At 49.6% G+C, this 16,893-nt stretch overlaps 1 protein-coding gene across 4 annotated transcripts in view; it reads right to left on the reverse strand.

Annotated features, from left to right (window-relative positions):
• Positions 1 to 16,893, reverse strand: part of LOC144731264 (membrane-associated guanylate kinase, WW and PDZ domain-containing protein 2-like) — a 135,313-nt gene that overhangs the window by 43,798 nt on the left and 74,622 nt on the right. For all 4 annotated transcript variants that reach the window (XM_078612303.1, XM_078612304.1, XM_078612302.1 and 1 more), the window contains exon 8: positions 2,561 to 2,640. In XM_078612303.1, coding sequence (XP_078468429.1) covers positions 2,561 to 2,640 — 80 coding nt within the window. The remainder of the gene's footprint in view (positions 1 to 2,560; positions 2,641 to 16,893) is intronic.

The following is a 16,893-nucleotide window of genomic DNA, read 5'->3' on the forward strand; positions in this document are numbered from 1 at the left end:
AGTTATCCTTCGTCGACGTACCGGGAGCCGAGCGCGCCGCCGTTTTGCCGAGCGAGCGGTGGCGCTAACGGCACAGCTGCCAGCCCGCCCGCGTGCGTGCGTGCCAGCGGGGCGACATCAACGGAGACTTTGCGGAGCGAGCGTGCGGCACACGGGATGCGTGGCGGCGAGCCCCGTGGTCGCCCTGGTTAATACTGCGGGCGCGTTAAGCCGTTGGAGAGTACGCCCACGCGCCCCCCGGCCGCTTCGTTCGTGCGGTGGACGTTCGAGATCCACCGATCCCGGACGCGGACATTTGAAATGTGCATGCGTTTATTTTATTAACCCGCCCGATTTGATGAATTGGGAGAACGCACATTTGATAGCCATGCGCCATACGGATTCCGCGACCGCCGCACATACTACCGATCTGAGTTCATTCGATACGGTGGCAGCGACGAACAACAACGTGGTGGTGGCTACAAAACCGGGGCCGACCACTCGGCGAGGGGGAAACGAAACGTGTAAGGATTAACAAATGTCACAGCTACGGATTATCCGTGGAGCGCTTGTTCACAGGTCTTGTTCGTTTGTGGCGGCTGAAAAACGGCCGGAGAGAAAGCGCAGTCACCAGACGCGGCTCCCAGTGCCTTCCAAATGGTTCCACAGTTTTTCAAGAAGCGGTTGCCACGAGAGCAAATTTTTGTTTTTAGTTAACAACAATGCAAACGGGAATCTGCCGTGAATGCGAATGATATCAGCTGGCGGGCAACGAGTTTTTCTGGGCGGGGATTAAAGCCTTGGGGACATCGATAGATCACCGCGAGCGTCGCACTTCAAGGCAACCACATCGAGAAACAAGAAGAGTTTCATCAAGGTCACCCCCGCTCCCTTTCCTGTCATGCCGCAGACTTTTTGATCACCTACCGTTTGGCCAGCACTTCTCTCTCTCTCTCTCTCCAAGCTCCCACCAGTATTTAACATCTATTAGACCGCTTACTCAACCCTGAAATTGTAATTAATTTATTGCATGTGCGCACGTGTGTGTGTGTGTATGTGTGTTGTGTGCGTGTTCGCACATAAATGTGAACACACAGAGCACACACGCAATCCAGCCCTTGCATACACAAAGCACGTTAACAGTAACAGGCACGATAGCCAAGATCTTTGTTGCCAGACAATTGCTATTCTTACAAAAAAAAATCTCTTCTCTTACACAGAATTTAATAATTCAACACGACGCTATTCACAAAGTGCCTTTTCTGGGAAGTTCACTTTTTTTAGCCCACTCGGCATTTTAAGAAGTGGGGATGTAAGCAAAAAATAAATCAAAATTCCCGACAACAGCGCCTTTATTAGTGGTCATCTCTTCCACAAAGAGCCTCTTCGCTGCCTCTCGGCCATGCCACAGCCAAGGCTGTCCACCGAAATCAGCGGAGCGTTAGCGGCGGCGGCGGGGGGGAGGAAACTCAAATAAAGAAACAGATTCCATTCGTTCTGGATCGCGGGGACTCGCGAACACGTCCGCGAGGCAAGGGACGGGGTTAACGCTTTGACTGCGGCGCCGAAATGTGCGGCAAGAAAACCGCCGAGAGAGGAGGGAAGCGCGTAGGAGTCTCCGGCGAGCAGCCGCATCACCACTGCGAATCCACGCCGGCATTTAACTCGCGGGTGGAATTCGCCGGTTGAGCGCTATTATTTATAAAATCGGGTTTTGCGGTTCCTTGCGCCCACCACCCCCGCAACGCACGACGTACGGCGGAGACCGTGTCGCGGGGGGGGGGGGGGGGGAGTGAGCCTGACCGTTTTGAGACGGCCAAAAGCGACGACGCAAATTCCGCCTTCCACAAGTGTTTATCGTCCATTAAATGGTGCCCAACGCCGCTCGTGTGCACAAGGAGGCAGGCCTGCGTCTCGGCGAGAAGGCGGTTTTTGAACGAAAACGACAAGAAAGCGGGAGCTCGATTTGCGGAGGAGGAGGAGAGGCGGGGGAAAGAAAACAAAAACCGGCATCGGCTAAGAGTAAAGCGCTGCGAAAAAAATTATGACGGCAATGAACGAATCTCATTAACGAAACAAAAAAAATGATGTGCGCTCATGAGCAAGCAATCAATCGCAGCCTCTTGTTAGCGGGAAAGTGAAGGGATGATAAATGCACCCCGATGTGCAAACAAGCAGTGAAACGCACAGGCGCGCGCACACACACACACACACATGAATACACCCGCGCGGGTGGCATGCCCGTATTCCATAACGTACAAACATCAAGGGAAAAAAAAAATCACATCAATGTCAAAACCACTTTGAGTAAATTCACAATCCGCAATTTGTACATATGAGCATTCCACGGTTCGCAATCATACGCGTGCGCGCACCTGCCACACACACACACACGGAGGCAGCGGAGAAACATAAATTTTAAATCGCAGCCATATAAATATATATATACGCGACGATAAATAATAATAGGAAAAAACAACAACGTTGCACGGCTAGCCGCAATCTCAGCGATTGTGTCCGAATCACAGCCCCTATCGGCGGCGGCGGCGGCAGAGGAGGAGGAGGAATTTACGCATCTCACCATCGTCATTGCACAGCTCCAGCGGCTTCTGCTTCTGCACTCGTCTGGGGTCCAACCACGACGTCGTGCGGGTGCTGTGGCTACACAGACGGAAAAAAAAGGTGACATTTTATTAAAAGGGGGGGGGGGGGGGGGGGCGGCAGTCACATGACGGCAGGCACGTCGACAGCTGCGAGCTGTAGGGCAGCTGATTTAAAGAGAAGTGCCGCGCACTCCCTGCAACGGTTGGGCGGGGGGGGGCGGATAAAAAATAAATAATATTCTACGTAAATAATTTAAAAATAAAATAGAGAGATTTTTTTTTTGCAGTGTGATGACTGGCGACTGCGTTACGTGAGATTATGTTCAGCTGCACATCGGGGGGGGAGGGGAGATGGGGTGGGGGGGTTGCGGAGTGAATGAAAAATAAATCTTCGATCTCAGCATACAGCGGCGCGAGAGCGAGTGCAGGGGAAAAGCAGAAATTAAAAAGGCACCGGAGTGGATGGGTGGTGTATATATGTTTTCTCTCTCCCTCTCTCCCGTCTTATATTTTTAAAACGAGCTGCTGCCCGCGTTCACGTGCGAGCCGAGGCTGGCTGCATGCAGACGACGGGGCGTGCGCGCCACGTGAAGCGAAAGCTGCAGTGGCCGGCCGCTTACCCTTCGTAAATTCGGCACGCACAACTACACAAAAGGCGACACACCCCCCCCACACTCCCACCGTGCCTCGCTACGTGCGGGAACAAATGCAAATTAGGAAACATCATGTTGACGGTGAAGGAAATTAAGCGGGCTCGGGTAAAACATCTCGAGATGATGGAGACTCAAGGACGGAGTGACAGCCAAAGAGGAAAACATTCCCAAGGGGGCATCCACCATGGAGACGGAGCCACAGAGTCGGCTCACGCAGGCGTCAGATGGATCGTTACAAATCGCACAAGCGCCAGAGATGACGACGGCTGGCAGGAGGCCGTCACGACCGATACACGTGAGCGGGCGCCCGCCCGCAGCGGCGGAGCCGACAGGATCAACTCGCACACCACGCGAGAGTTTGCCCACGGTATACGTCGGAATCAGAATGTTTATTTGTACTAGAGGAATCCGATGAGCTTTCAAGCTCTTTTCCCACAGATGTCGAGAGTGGGGTGAGAATGTTACAACAATATAAAAACAACAGCAATGTATGCAGATCGCTAAACAAATAACATCAATTAAACTATTTTTGCTTCACCAGGTAGAGCCCACTGAGCTATTATCTTCTATTTCAGAAGCGACCTGGCCACAAATGTCAGCGCAACGAAGTGGCTCATTACGTGGAAATTCATAGTAGCCAAATAATGGAAATAATCTGTGTGTGTGTGTGTGTGTTGAACTTCATTCGCACCGTACGTAGCCAACGACAAACTAAACACAAAAAGCAGGTCTTAATAAAAATCGGTTATTTTCATAACGTGCACGTGAATGGCACGTGGTATAACTGCATGATTGGTAAGCGTTGGAATGGGAACGAGTTTTCTTTTTCGTTTTTTAACCACCGACTTATGCAAATGCTTACGCTAATAGTTGAGCAACACATCGTTGTTGGGACACCGTATGTATCCGTGCACTCAAATTAGTGACGTAGTATTCAATGGTGATTGCGTTCACTTAATACAGTATAGACTTTTACGAGCACACCCGCAGCGTGTTTTTTTAAACCATCGAATGCGCGGGCGAAGGAAAGCCTCGGCTCGTGTCAAACCTCCCTCCAAGGCTATTATAATATTAGTTCTACTTGGTGGGAAATCAATCGTTTTCTTTAACGACCAGACTGGCCTCCGCTACCATCATCAAAATCTATTTATACTGGAGGAATACGATGAGCTATGAATCTCTTGTTCACACATGTGCAGGAGACAGCACTAGCCATGGACAATCTCCTCCTGGATGAAGGCCTTCACCGTCTCTCACGACCCTGCCATGCACTTGCCACCTGTACACGAGCCGACGTCATCGCTCCACGTCCCCAGTGGACGTCCACTCGGATGCGTTCCATTCCTTGGGCTGCCACTCCATCATTGTCCTTGATCATTGGTCATCATCCCTTTGAGCGACACGTCCTGCCCAAGTCCACTCGACCCTTCATCACAGTCCGAAGTGTGCCCTTTAACCTTGCACGTTCTCTCCACAACGCAGCGGTTCTCAACCCGCGGGACGGTTGGAGGTGGCACGCGGGCTGCGGCGTGGACACCGTGCAGGATAAAATGTGAACGCGCGACGACACAACACGCCAACACACCGATTACGCAACGTGAAACAAACGCCTTGCGAACACCGCAAGGCGTTTGTTCCTCTGGGGGTGCACGGGCATTGAGGAGGGAGTCTGGGGACCAGTGGTCTTGATTGGGGGTGGGGGGGGGGGTATGGGTTAGTGTGGGGGCGCCATACCATAAAATGGTTTGGATTCACTACTTCGAATCACCGCCATAGGAATGTGGAATTTCACACATTGACCCAGAGGCTATCGACGGAGATGAATGCCACCCGGGGCTCACTTGAGCGTGGAAACAGGCGCACACAGGCACGCGAGTCGATAAACAGCTGTCACGGGCAAACGCTGCATCCTCCGCTGGTCAGTTCAATTAAAAGGCAATTTCCAAGGCCAGCGACTTCTGGTGGGACATGTCACGACTCAACTATGAATTACACGTCAGTCTAATGGACACAAGGACAAAAAGTGATTAAATCTATCAAGCGTGTTCTCACATCTGAGAACCCGGTTTGTCAAGAGCAGTCCGTTCTGTTCCCTCGTACGACGGCAATGTGTTCTGGAGCTGAATACCAATGTCGAGGTCTGCTGGCCATGGACGAGAGGGCGTCATGAGAGTGTCCGTGCAGTGTTGCCCTTCCTCCTCCGTTGCAAGAGAACATTGGTTCACTATACGGTTCGCAGTTTGGATTTCATGGCTACAAATCGCACGACTGTGGTTTGTGTCTTCAATTCTCCATCTACAAAAGGAGCTGTGTGCATCGGCCTGTTGATGTTCTAATGCAGTTGATGGTTCCACCAGTGTCTTCGAGCAATGCCTAAGCCAGGAGGTGCAAAAGTATGGGTCTCAAATAAGGCGTTTATTCTGGACGCCCGCAATTTTTACACTCCGTTTTCCAACGGGACTTTGGGGTCGCTCACGAGGAGACATCGCAGACGTCTTGGTTGAAGGGTCGGTGGTTATCGTTGACAAGAAAAACGCATGGATACTCGAGAAGAAAAACTCAACCCGGGGCGGACAGAAATCCTTAAAAGTAAAACATTCGACTTAATAAGTCATCGTCCTCATCATCAGCCACGATCAATCAATCGAATGCGAGATGAAGACCTCTCCCCAAGCAGTTGCCATCTCACGCGACCCTGAAACGCAACAGCCCAGCGGCCAACCGCAGACGAGCGGATTTCCGTCACAAACATCTCCTTGGTGGACATGCGTACGCTCATACGCGCTCCCCCCATTCCCTAGCCGATGCTCCATCGATTATTTGTGACCATTGGTCATCATCCCTTCTAGCCGTGTCTATCCATAGGGCAATTTCTGTTGCTGGAGTTGTCAAAAATGGATAGTTTTCCAACGCCTGGCAGACCGTTCTTGCGCTTTGCTCGAGTTCCGATGCCATTTGTTTAACCTCGGGTTTCTGTGGTCATTGTTGACCATCATCAGCCACGGTCAATCCACTGCTGGATGAAGGCCTCCCCAAGCCGCCATCTCCCACTATTCCCGCGATGTAATCGCTCCATCTCTCTAGGTGGACAGTCTCCCAGGCAAGGTCCACCTCCTTGGCTGACACTCCATTGCTAGTCTTGACTGTTGGTGATCATCCCTTCTAAGCGACGCATCCTGCCCTCAAGCCAATTGATTTCATTTTTCGATTTAAAGCTTTCATGACTGCAGGGATTCATCTTCTTGGTTATTTCAGTAAAGTCACGTAGAAGGGAAGTAATAAAATAATAAAAATAAAACATAATAAAATAATTCTCACGACGTTTCGGCCACAACGCAAGCAGCCGTCCTCAGGTGAAGAACAGGTCTGTCAGGGAGACAGCGTCTGAATGGCCGAAACGTCGTGAGAATTATTTTATTATGTTTTATTTTTATTATTTTATTACTTCCCTTCTACGTGACTTTACCGAAAGAACAAAGAAGACCAAATGATTTCCTTTAGTTTGAATGACGTCATTAACATGCTTATATTCTGTTATGCTTGCGCTGCCCTTTGTCGCCCATTGTCATTCCAAGCGTGCATCTCTCCATGCGCTTCCATGCACACTTTTCAGTTTTAGTCCTATTTTTTTTTATTGAACACGACAGCGCCTCTAAACCGTACGTCTTAGGAGGAACCGTGTGCCATGTATAATGCACGCGTTACTAATGTGCACGTGTTTAAAAGTTGATGACAGTACAGTACTGGAAAAACTTGTGGAAATAGCGACGGATGCATTGATGGGGCTCGCCACGACACGATGAAGAAAATCCTTTCACGTCCGCGAATTACATTTTTTCCACGCTCCGTCGCTTCGTGTGCTGGAATTCACTAAAACACATCGTTTCTCCGGTCACCACCCCGCCCCCCTCCCATCCCACGCCCCCACCACAGTCTCCTTATCAAGTAGCATTCTCCCGCGTAAGCCAAACACGGTGCAGAGGCAGTCACGCAAAGCGTATAAACCTTTGGGGGGCGGGGGGGGGCGGCAGCTGTAACTTAAAAGCAAAGCAAAAAAGAAAATTCACGTTACTCGAAGTTAGGGCAGCAATTTCGCTACACGGTCGAAGCGTCTCTCTTTATCGACGGAAAAATAATAACGCGTCGGATTCTCGACACGACGCAATTAAGTCCGCGGGTAGCCTCTGGTTACGTGAGCAGCAGGAGGAACGGAGCAAAATGGATGGCCGCTTCCTTCAGGATGCTGGCATTTTATTCATCATCGCCGCAGTGTGAAACGCTTATCGGAGGAGCAACAAGACGGACCGTGGAATCTGCCCAGCTGGCGGTGTGCGGCGGGTAAATCTGGCACGAGGACCCATCGGCAGGACAAGCGAGCGGGCCACGGAGTTATTACCTCCCCCCAACCCCCACCGCATTAGCCTCCGCGTGGATGCCGCTGTGGTGCAATGGTTCGCACACTGGACTTGCCAGATTTTATTCATTTTATATCATGATTCACCAAACGCAGGCCCAAATGGGCCCAAAAATCGGCAAGCAGCCCGCGGGATGGGCAACGCTATTGGAATAAATAGACGAGAGTTTGAAACAATGGTGCAGGTTTCTTAAACCTCTCCCCCCCAAATCCCGGCCACCACCCCTCACCTCTGTCCACCCCAGCAGTATAAATGAGTACACGCTTCAGTTATTCAATTGGCAGGTAACGGTGCGGTTGGGTAAAGAAGTGTGGTTCCTCCCGACACTCTTCCTAGACGCCTGGGCATTTGTGGGAGATGAGAGCAGGCCAAATGCCCCAGAGAGAAGCTCTTCTAGGACCCTCGCTCTAGTGGAGGCCCTTCTACCAGCTGCGGCACGAGCAAGACATTGCAGGGCTGCACCTTTGCTCGCTTACCTTTACCTATTTATAGTCTCACATTTGAACGACAAAACCAGAGGTGTGAAAAAAAAGTGAAAGGAAATCGTTCTCTGGGGGTTTTTCCCCTTCACAATTCAGAAAGAGAAGCCTCACATTGCCGTGAAAATTAAAATAAACAAATTAAAATAAACCAATGCCCATTTAGCCTGGGGAAAGCCCTCGCCAAGCTCTCACGAGTTTCTCACAAGGGCTTAAGGGCATTGGGATGTTTGACCGTATACAGAGAAGAAAATTGGAGGGATCCATAAAAAAACACCTCCAAGGAGATAACACTAAAAAACAAGGTCTATACAGTAAGTTCCACGAACCCACTTGCTTTACTGCCCATCTCCTAGCCACCTCAGGCAAGCCCAGGGGGCTTTGTGAGAGTGGCACATATCTACGAGAGACTTCCATCGTAGACCCGGGGTTGACGAGGATTGTAATTGTGTCGTTCGTAATGAATTGTGCCCACAATGCAATTACAATTTCAGCACACAATGTTGCTGCATTTGCAATTATAATTGACTGCCGTGTCCGATCCATCAATCCTTGCCTCCAACGCACCCAGACACTGCAATAATAATTGAAGGGAAAAAAAACAAACACTTTAAACGGCATATATTTTAAAGCACGAATTTAAAATCAGACTACTTTTCGCTCAAAGCCATTGGGTTGTGCCGTGTACAAACGCATTTTCAATCCACTGCTGGTTGAAGGCCATACGTAGTTTCAGGCACGAGTGTTGTTTAACCATACCTCACCACGCTGGTTTGTAAGAGGTTTGGCGAGGGGATGGCGGGAGGGGTGGAGAGGTTTGCAGGACCGGTAGAAACCACTCGTCACCGACATCAGCAGTTGCTGGGGGATTGAACTCGGGCTGCAAAGTTCCTGGCACAGCATGTCACCCCCCACTGCGTCCAACGCTCCCCTGTGCATACCGCTGCGCTAGCAATGAAAATGTATATACATTGTTTTCATTTTGTTGCATTGTGCATATTTTAGCTTACCACTACTATTTTTTGAGCAGGTAAGGTCCCCCTTGAGAGCTACATCACTCTTTTCGAGATGCAACTTGGACTCAAATGATAGCCCAACGAAGTGGCTTCTTCCGCCGCGGACATTTGTACAGCAGCCAAATACTCTGAACGCACGTCGATTCTAAATGTGGGAGGAAAAAAAATCGGAGGACCTGGAGAAAAATCCACATGACAGCCTGGAGAGCATGCAAACTCCAAATTTTTGGCAACAGGGTCGGGATTGAACCCACGACCTCCTGTATACCAGGCGAGGTAATTCACATCTCGCCACCGTTAATTTAAATTAACTGGCACCACAAACAAGACGAACGAGTCTGATAACACGCGCGGAAAGGGGGTTACAAGTGGTACGTGCTTCTTGCTTAAATGTTTTATATTAACGAAGAAAAATAATCCCAACCATCTTGACTCTATCGACCAGGCTGCCACCAACAAGGACATCGGTTCCCATATATATATTTTTTTACGATGGGTGCTTAAAAAAAAAGATAAAACATAAGCGCGGATCGATGGTGCCCCATACGAGCCCATTTCGTGCACGGACCGTGAACCGGCGATGGAGGATAATGGTCATCATCACCTTGTCATGGAATCCCACCGACACAGAGCACCGTGCAATTTTCACCACTCGTGATCTACCCACTGCTGGATGAACCCAACCCCCCCCTCCACCTGCCCCACACTGTCGTTTCTCGCAGTCTCAGGATGCAGAGCTCCGTTGCGCTCCTGCGCAGAAGCCAATCTCATCGCTCCATCTCCATGGTGGACCTTCCCCTCCCGTGTGTGTTCTCCGATCCGGCTGGCACTGCCACGAATTTCGACCAGCGATCATCATCAAATGATGGCGGGTGTGTTCTACCTCAAGCCCACTTACTTCTCCAAGCAGTCAAACTCTCTTATTTTCATTTTGGTCTCTCAGCATTGTTTTCCTCTTTCCGTCTCAGTGTCGCTTGCAGCATGCATCTCCTTTCGCAGCTTCTTTTGAATAATCTTTATGTTATAGTTTTTGTTCCATTTTGTTGATCAGCGTTCATCATCAACACCCTTCTTCAGGCAAAATAAATAAGCAGAAAACACGACTTCCTTTACATGCCCGTTCCTCCACATTAAAACAAATGTAAATGTTTATTCGGAGACTCCATCGGCCGCAAGGAATGCTGTGAAAGCGCGCGCAATTTCAGAAGCGTCAATTCAACACTGGCAATAGTTTTGATGTACAGCGTCTCATTAGCGGAGTCCGGCTTGTTTAAAATCACGTTGCTCTTCCTCATTACGTTCTGGTTTCCAAAAGCGCGCAAACCACTGCCCTTAATCAACTCCCTTTGTCCCGTCAGTTTGATTGCAATGCATTAATGTCATTGCACTAAGAATCTTGAAGAGCGGTCCGGAATGCGATCCCGAAAGCAAATACATTTTTTTTCTACCACGAATGAAAGTTTCAAGCGAGTGCCGGGCAGCCCACGACAAACACGGCACAGGGAGATGCGTCTACAATGCGCTCTTTGTGTCCTCCTGGGCCGAGTCTGGGTTCTTCACGTTCCCAGTGAAAGCCTCTCCCCTACTATGATGATGAGCGTGGAGGCAGCATCCCTCTCCAACCGATTGGCCTCGAGCCCGGCTTGGGTTTCACGACTCGCTGCACAATTTCTGTGCGCGCCATATATTGGATTTGACTTAATTGTTGTTGTTATTATTACGCTTGTTTATCCAGGAGGGTTCTGCCAAGTTTTCGCAGAAGGCGGTGATGAATGTGACGTCATTTGCTGGGGCAAATCTGTAAAATAGGCAATTTCTGGACCACACAATGGCCCACTCGTGCGAATTGCATTGTGACCTTTTTAACATCCACTGTAAAGCAGACTGCACATATGTATTTATTTAATGGGAATTAGAGCAAGTGGAGGAAATTCCAAATTTCCGTGGTAGGAGGAGCCAGTCTATCCATATGTCAATTGCTGTTGCTTAAGTAGTCAACCTTTATTTTACGAATCACCTGGAAGACTGTTGTTGTGCTTTGTTTATTCCCGTTTCCATTTATAGAACGCGGGTTACTGTAGTCATTATCACTGTCAGCAACCATTGTCAATCCACTGCTGGATGAAGGCCTCCCCAAGCCGCCGCCATCTCCCGCGATTCCCCTGATGTAATAATCCACCCGGCACCTGCCCACGAGCCCATGTCCTCGCTCCACCTCTGCTTTTCTGCAGACGCCCTCCCAGACACATTCCAATCCTTGACCGTTACTCCATCGCGAGTCCTGACCGTTGGCGATTGTCCCTTCTAAGCGACACCCCCTGCCCTAGGCCACTTTACTTTCCTTTACAATTTGAATTACGTCATTAAGCTGGGTGGTACATTCTCCGATCCTTGCGTTCCTCATTCGGTCCCTCGGTGTAATTCCAGGCATGCATCTCTCTCCGTGCTTCTTGTTCTCTTTTGTTTTTAATGACCACGTTCGTAGAGGAATCGTATGTCCTGTACAACTCACAGTTAAGTCGTGTGCTCGTTTAAGACGTTTGTAAACACACAGCACGGTGTTCACGCGCCACACCGCAGCTCACAACGCGTCCCTTTCTGCCTCTTCCGTCCATACTTTGGAATTTCTCTCCTCCCATCATCGTCTCCTTCCCCTCCCTCCTCCACCAACCTCGTACGATGAAAAAAAACCTCTCTCAATTCAAGAAACGGGTTCCACCCTTTGTACATTGAAACCTCGATAGCGCTGCATGTTGTTGGCCGCTTGACGTTTTGCACCATTGCGGCGGTGGCGGGGAGGGGGGGGCATTCGCTCAGCAACTGCGTTTAAAATAAAAACTAAAAACAAGGAGAGCATCGATTGGGCCATGCTGCGAGTTGGAGATCATTCAAATTTGTATGTTGTGCCATTGCCCCCCCCACCGCCCCCTCACCCCACGCCGCCCCCCACTCCACCTCTCCCCCCCCCAATTTTGTATCCCGATTGCGCCGCATCTGGAACGAGATGGAGAACCCGTCGGGAATCTCTCGCAGGGCAGCGCAACCCTCAGGTTGTTGGCGAGCGGCCCGACGGGGAAAAATAAAAAAGTGTCCGAAAACACATTTTCGCGAGCGGCAGTACACGCTGATGAGTTTTCACGACGCGATGATTAAGCAAGCGTTTAAATTGAGGTGGCTACGCTCCCCGTCGCCGCGCGTGCATCCTCGCGCCAGCTGGCTTCGAGCACGCTCTGAAAAGGAACACGCCTGCGCCTGGCCCAGCGCCAACATCGCAGCGTACGATCGCTCGCTCGCTCGCTCCTGCAGCAATGCGGAGGAGTTATTGTGCAAGGTGCAACAGAAAAAAGGTGCAGCCCTGCAACTGCTTTCTCATGCCGCTGATGGCAGAATGGCCTCCTCTAGAGCTCCCTCTACACGGTGCTTTGGCTTACTCTTTCATGCTGGTCAGACGTCTTAAATTATTAAACTCAACTATTTTTTTCCAAGTATGGCCCACTGGAGCTGTATAGCTCTTTTTCAGAAGCGACCTGGCCACAAAATGATAGCTCAACAAAGTGGCTTATCGTGTGGAAATTTATATAGCAGCCAAATACTCTAAACGTACAGGGAAAAACTGGAAGACCTGGAGAAAAAGCTACACGATCACAGGGAGAACATGCAAACTCCAAATATACAGGCGTCGGGGTCGGGATCGATCCCACGACCTCCTGTATACCAGGCAAGGTAGTTAACATCTCGCCACCATAGTGCTCCTGTCTTAGAAGAAGTGGGAGCCCACACGTCACACACATAACTCGCTGGTCCACTGTGGTGTACACATTTAACCTGCTGGGTGGACAGAGGTTCGGGAATTCAAGAAACTTGTACGTATGTAGAACTTCTTTCGCACCGCAGGTAGCCAACCGTGATACGTGTAACCTGCGGCACGGTCACGCAACGAGATCGAGAACCAGTGACCTCTCAAGTCCGGCGTGGTAACCATCACACACCACAGCAGCACGTCAACTCAAAGCCCTGACACCCAGTAGGAGTATGGCGGTTTGTATTGCCCAAGAATAATGACAAACGTTACCATCGGGATAAGCTCTCTAATACAGGCACAGAGACAAAGATCTTCCATATATCCTTATAGACCATTGAGACAAGTGCTATTCATCCATGCAATGGATGAACGTTCCGTGTTCGGGCTGCTAGCTAACACCTATTAAGGCCGGCATGTCGCCCAAGGAGGTGGTGTGGCCGCCACCACGTGGCGGCGATGATGTCCACAACCCGCACCAGATGCTTAGTGAGGGCCGGGTCGACATATAGGAGACCCAGGACCGATTTAGTATCACTCGCCACAGAGGTTATCCATGGTCAGATATTGACACCAGGTTACAACAAAGTCGGGAGCGCAGTACGCTAACCGCGGCACCACCGCTCTCCCAAAAAGACAAAGATCTAACACCTATGCAGGGCCAGCATGGCACGCGAGGAGGTGGGTGTCAAGCACCACGCCCGGCCGCCTTTGCCTCCCCCACGGCGATGTTTACACACAGTACCAGGTACTAATTGGAGGTCAAGTTGACCTAGCAGAGTCCCAGTTCTGCTTCAGATAATCTTCACCCTGGTATTGGCCGTGAGCGGGGAAACTGAACTCTGGGTCTCCAGGTTTCGTAGCGCACACTGCTGCACCGCCACTCCCCCCTGCCCCCCCCCCGCCCAAAGCACGCGCACACACGGACGACACACTCTCTCCACTTGGCACCAGGTGATTACACAAAAGAGTCACGTCTTTCCGAGGCGTAATTTAAATAGACATACCAATCAGCGGCTCCTCTCTGGCCAGACGGCTGACCTTCTGCAGTCTGGGTCCTTCTCCCAGGTTTCCCTAATAGACTCGGGGGGGTGCCTCCTCTCCCTCGCCCAAGACCAGGGCGGAGCGATTGCCCCCAAAAAAGAAAAACCGCCGCGCCGTGCCAAATCTACTCATCAATAACGACGCGTGTCGATCGGTGACCCAGTTTCCGCTCAAGCTCTTATTATTGACTTCAAGCCCCCCCCCCCAGCCTTCTGGGTTTCCCACAGTGGGGGGGGAGGGTGGGGAAAAAAAACCAACATCATAAAACACGTCGGCTTTCATGACCAATATCATCCATAATACAGGTTGGTTTTTTTGGGGCTAGATCGCGTAAATATATAAATGTATCGATAAAACCGCCACCATCCGACACTGCCAAGTATTAATGTTTGTCACGTAAACCGAACGTGGCCAATTCGTGACTAGTACAGTACACCGGTGTGTTGGAGAGCAAAGCCAGATTGTAAATGTTGTGGATTGGCTCTCCAACACACCGGTGTGCTGTACTAGTGACGAATTGGGATGTTCTGTTTACGTGACAAACCTTACTAATTGGCTGTGTCAGGTGGTGGTAGGTTTATCAACACATTCATATATTTACGCGACCAAACACAAAAAAAACTGTATTATGGAGATCATAAAAAGTGTAATTCTCGGCCTACATGAAGTGGTGGTGGGTTACCTGGCACGTGACCTCTGAAAAAGGCCCTCGCAGGTAATGTGCGGCCCTGGATTGTTTTTTGCCCAACCATTAAAATGTGACGGATGATAAATTATAAAATAAAAACTAATTTTACCCAAATTTGATTGTGCCATCGGCGGCGGCCATAACACGAGACAAAGCGTCCTTTCGAATTTCTCACAGAGCCTTGCAACGGGGCCCACCAAAGTGGATATCCCAGAGCTACCGCTGAGAATCCTTCACGGCAACTCCGCTGCACAACACAGTAGAGGACAGCTCCTCCCGCCCACTCGGCGTGCGAGAGTGACATTTGCCACACGACAATGAAGCCGACATTTGAATTCTGGAATGTAGGCGACTTCAGTGCAGAGCAACGTTGGACGCTTCTTGTGTATCTTCTTGGTTCTTTTGGTAAAGTCACGTAGAATGGAAATAATAAAATAATAAAAATTAAACATAATAAAATAATTCTCACGACGTTTCGGCCACAACACAGCGTCTCCCCGACAGACCTGGTCTTCACCTGAGGACGGCTGCTTGCGTTGTGGCCGAAACGTCGTGAGAATTATTTTATTATGTTTTATTTTTATTATTTTATTATTTCCATTCTACGTGACTTTGCCGAAAGAACCAAGAAGATGAATCACTCTTTGGTTCTTTCGGTAAAGTCACGTATAAAGATAAAATAATAAATTAAATACTAGTATACGTATGCTTGAATTTAATTTATTATTTTATCTTTATACGTGACTTTACCGAAAGAACCAAAGAGTAATTCCTGCAGTCACGAAAGCTCCAAATTAAGAAAGAAGATGAATCCCTGCAGTCACGAAAGCTTTAAATCGAAATTTAGCTTGTGTAGTCAATCGTGACCAGGCCGAGTCCAACGACTCGGCACGCTCGAGCACCCCGGGTTTAATCGGAGGCGGCCGCTTGGATTCCAACCCAGGCCCTCCCCCCCCCGTCAGGGATGCCAGCTCAACGTTCTGACCTCAGACCCTCTGTGTGGGTGGTATTAACGATCAGCTGTGGAGAACCCGACTCAAGACCCCTGGGGGGAGTGAGGGGTGGGTGGAGGAGGGCTGAAGCGGGAGGGGACCAGGGCTTGTCCATCGGACATAGATGAATCATTTAATTGAGATCGATAAACCGGCAATGTTTTCAACCTGCCGTATGCGATTTGCAGGCACGCCTGCGCTTCAGCTCGCTTCAAATCAAGCTGCGTAATCAAAGCGCTAAAGCAACATAGCTGCTGCTGCTGCTGCTGGCTTAAACCCTTCCTCCACATTTATAAGAATCATTGGTCACGTAGGAGAAGACAGGGAGGGGGGGGGAAACAAATTCGGGCAAAAGGAAAGTTCCAAACGCATACCATTTGTATGCGGCTCATTTCCAAGGTCAAGGTCAAGCGAGATGTGTTTTTTTTGCCGCTGCCTTGGAAGAATAACGAATGTCTGCGGCTGGCTGTTTAGTTCCTATTTAACAACAAGCCTACCATGCACCATTGTGGCCTGTGTGTGCGCGCGCGTGCATGCAAATTGATCCGTGTCTGCAATTTTTTTAGATGTTTGAAAAAAATAACGTCACAAATATAATGGGTGTACAAAAAAAAAGACGTGATGTATTATTTTAATCGGCCATGATCAATCCGCTGCCGGATGAAGGCTCTTCCCCGCCCCCCCCCCCCCCTCCGATCAAGTGGTAAAAAATTCTCACAGCGTTGCGATGTAATGATCGACACAGCGACGGCACGACGAGCCGATAGCATCGCTCCATCTCCGCCCGACGGACGTTCCCCTCAAGATAAATTCCATTTCTTGGCTGCCCACTTCAATGACATATCGTATATACCTATATATCAACGCGATGTGTGCGGATAGAGGAGCTATCTATATTGGCGAGAATGTAATACATTTAAGTGCACAAAAATACGCTTTAGAAATCATGGTGAGCTGAATTTACAGCAACAAATTATATATATATATAGATGTAAAAAAAACAATGGTAAAGCAAACAAAGGAATTTGAATAAATTATTGCTAAATAAACAGACGTGCAATTTCATGGTCATGCGACCCGAATGCCGATTCGTTAAACATCCATCGCGTCAGGCATTCGTCATCATCGGCCGGTCACACAAACCGTACATTATTCACAAATCCGCCCTCCCCTTCACCCCCCCCCCTCAGTCATCATGCTTCCAATCCACGCCACTGCCTGCGCC

The sequence above is a fragment of the Lampetra planeri genome, chromosome 38 (genome assembly GCF_965212315.1).
Source record: "Lampetra planeri chromosome 38, kcLamPlan1.2.h2, whole genome shotgun sequence".
Classification (NCBI taxonomy): Eukaryota; Metazoa; Chordata; class Hyperoartia; order Petromyzontiformes; family Petromyzontidae; genus Lampetra; species Lampetra planeri.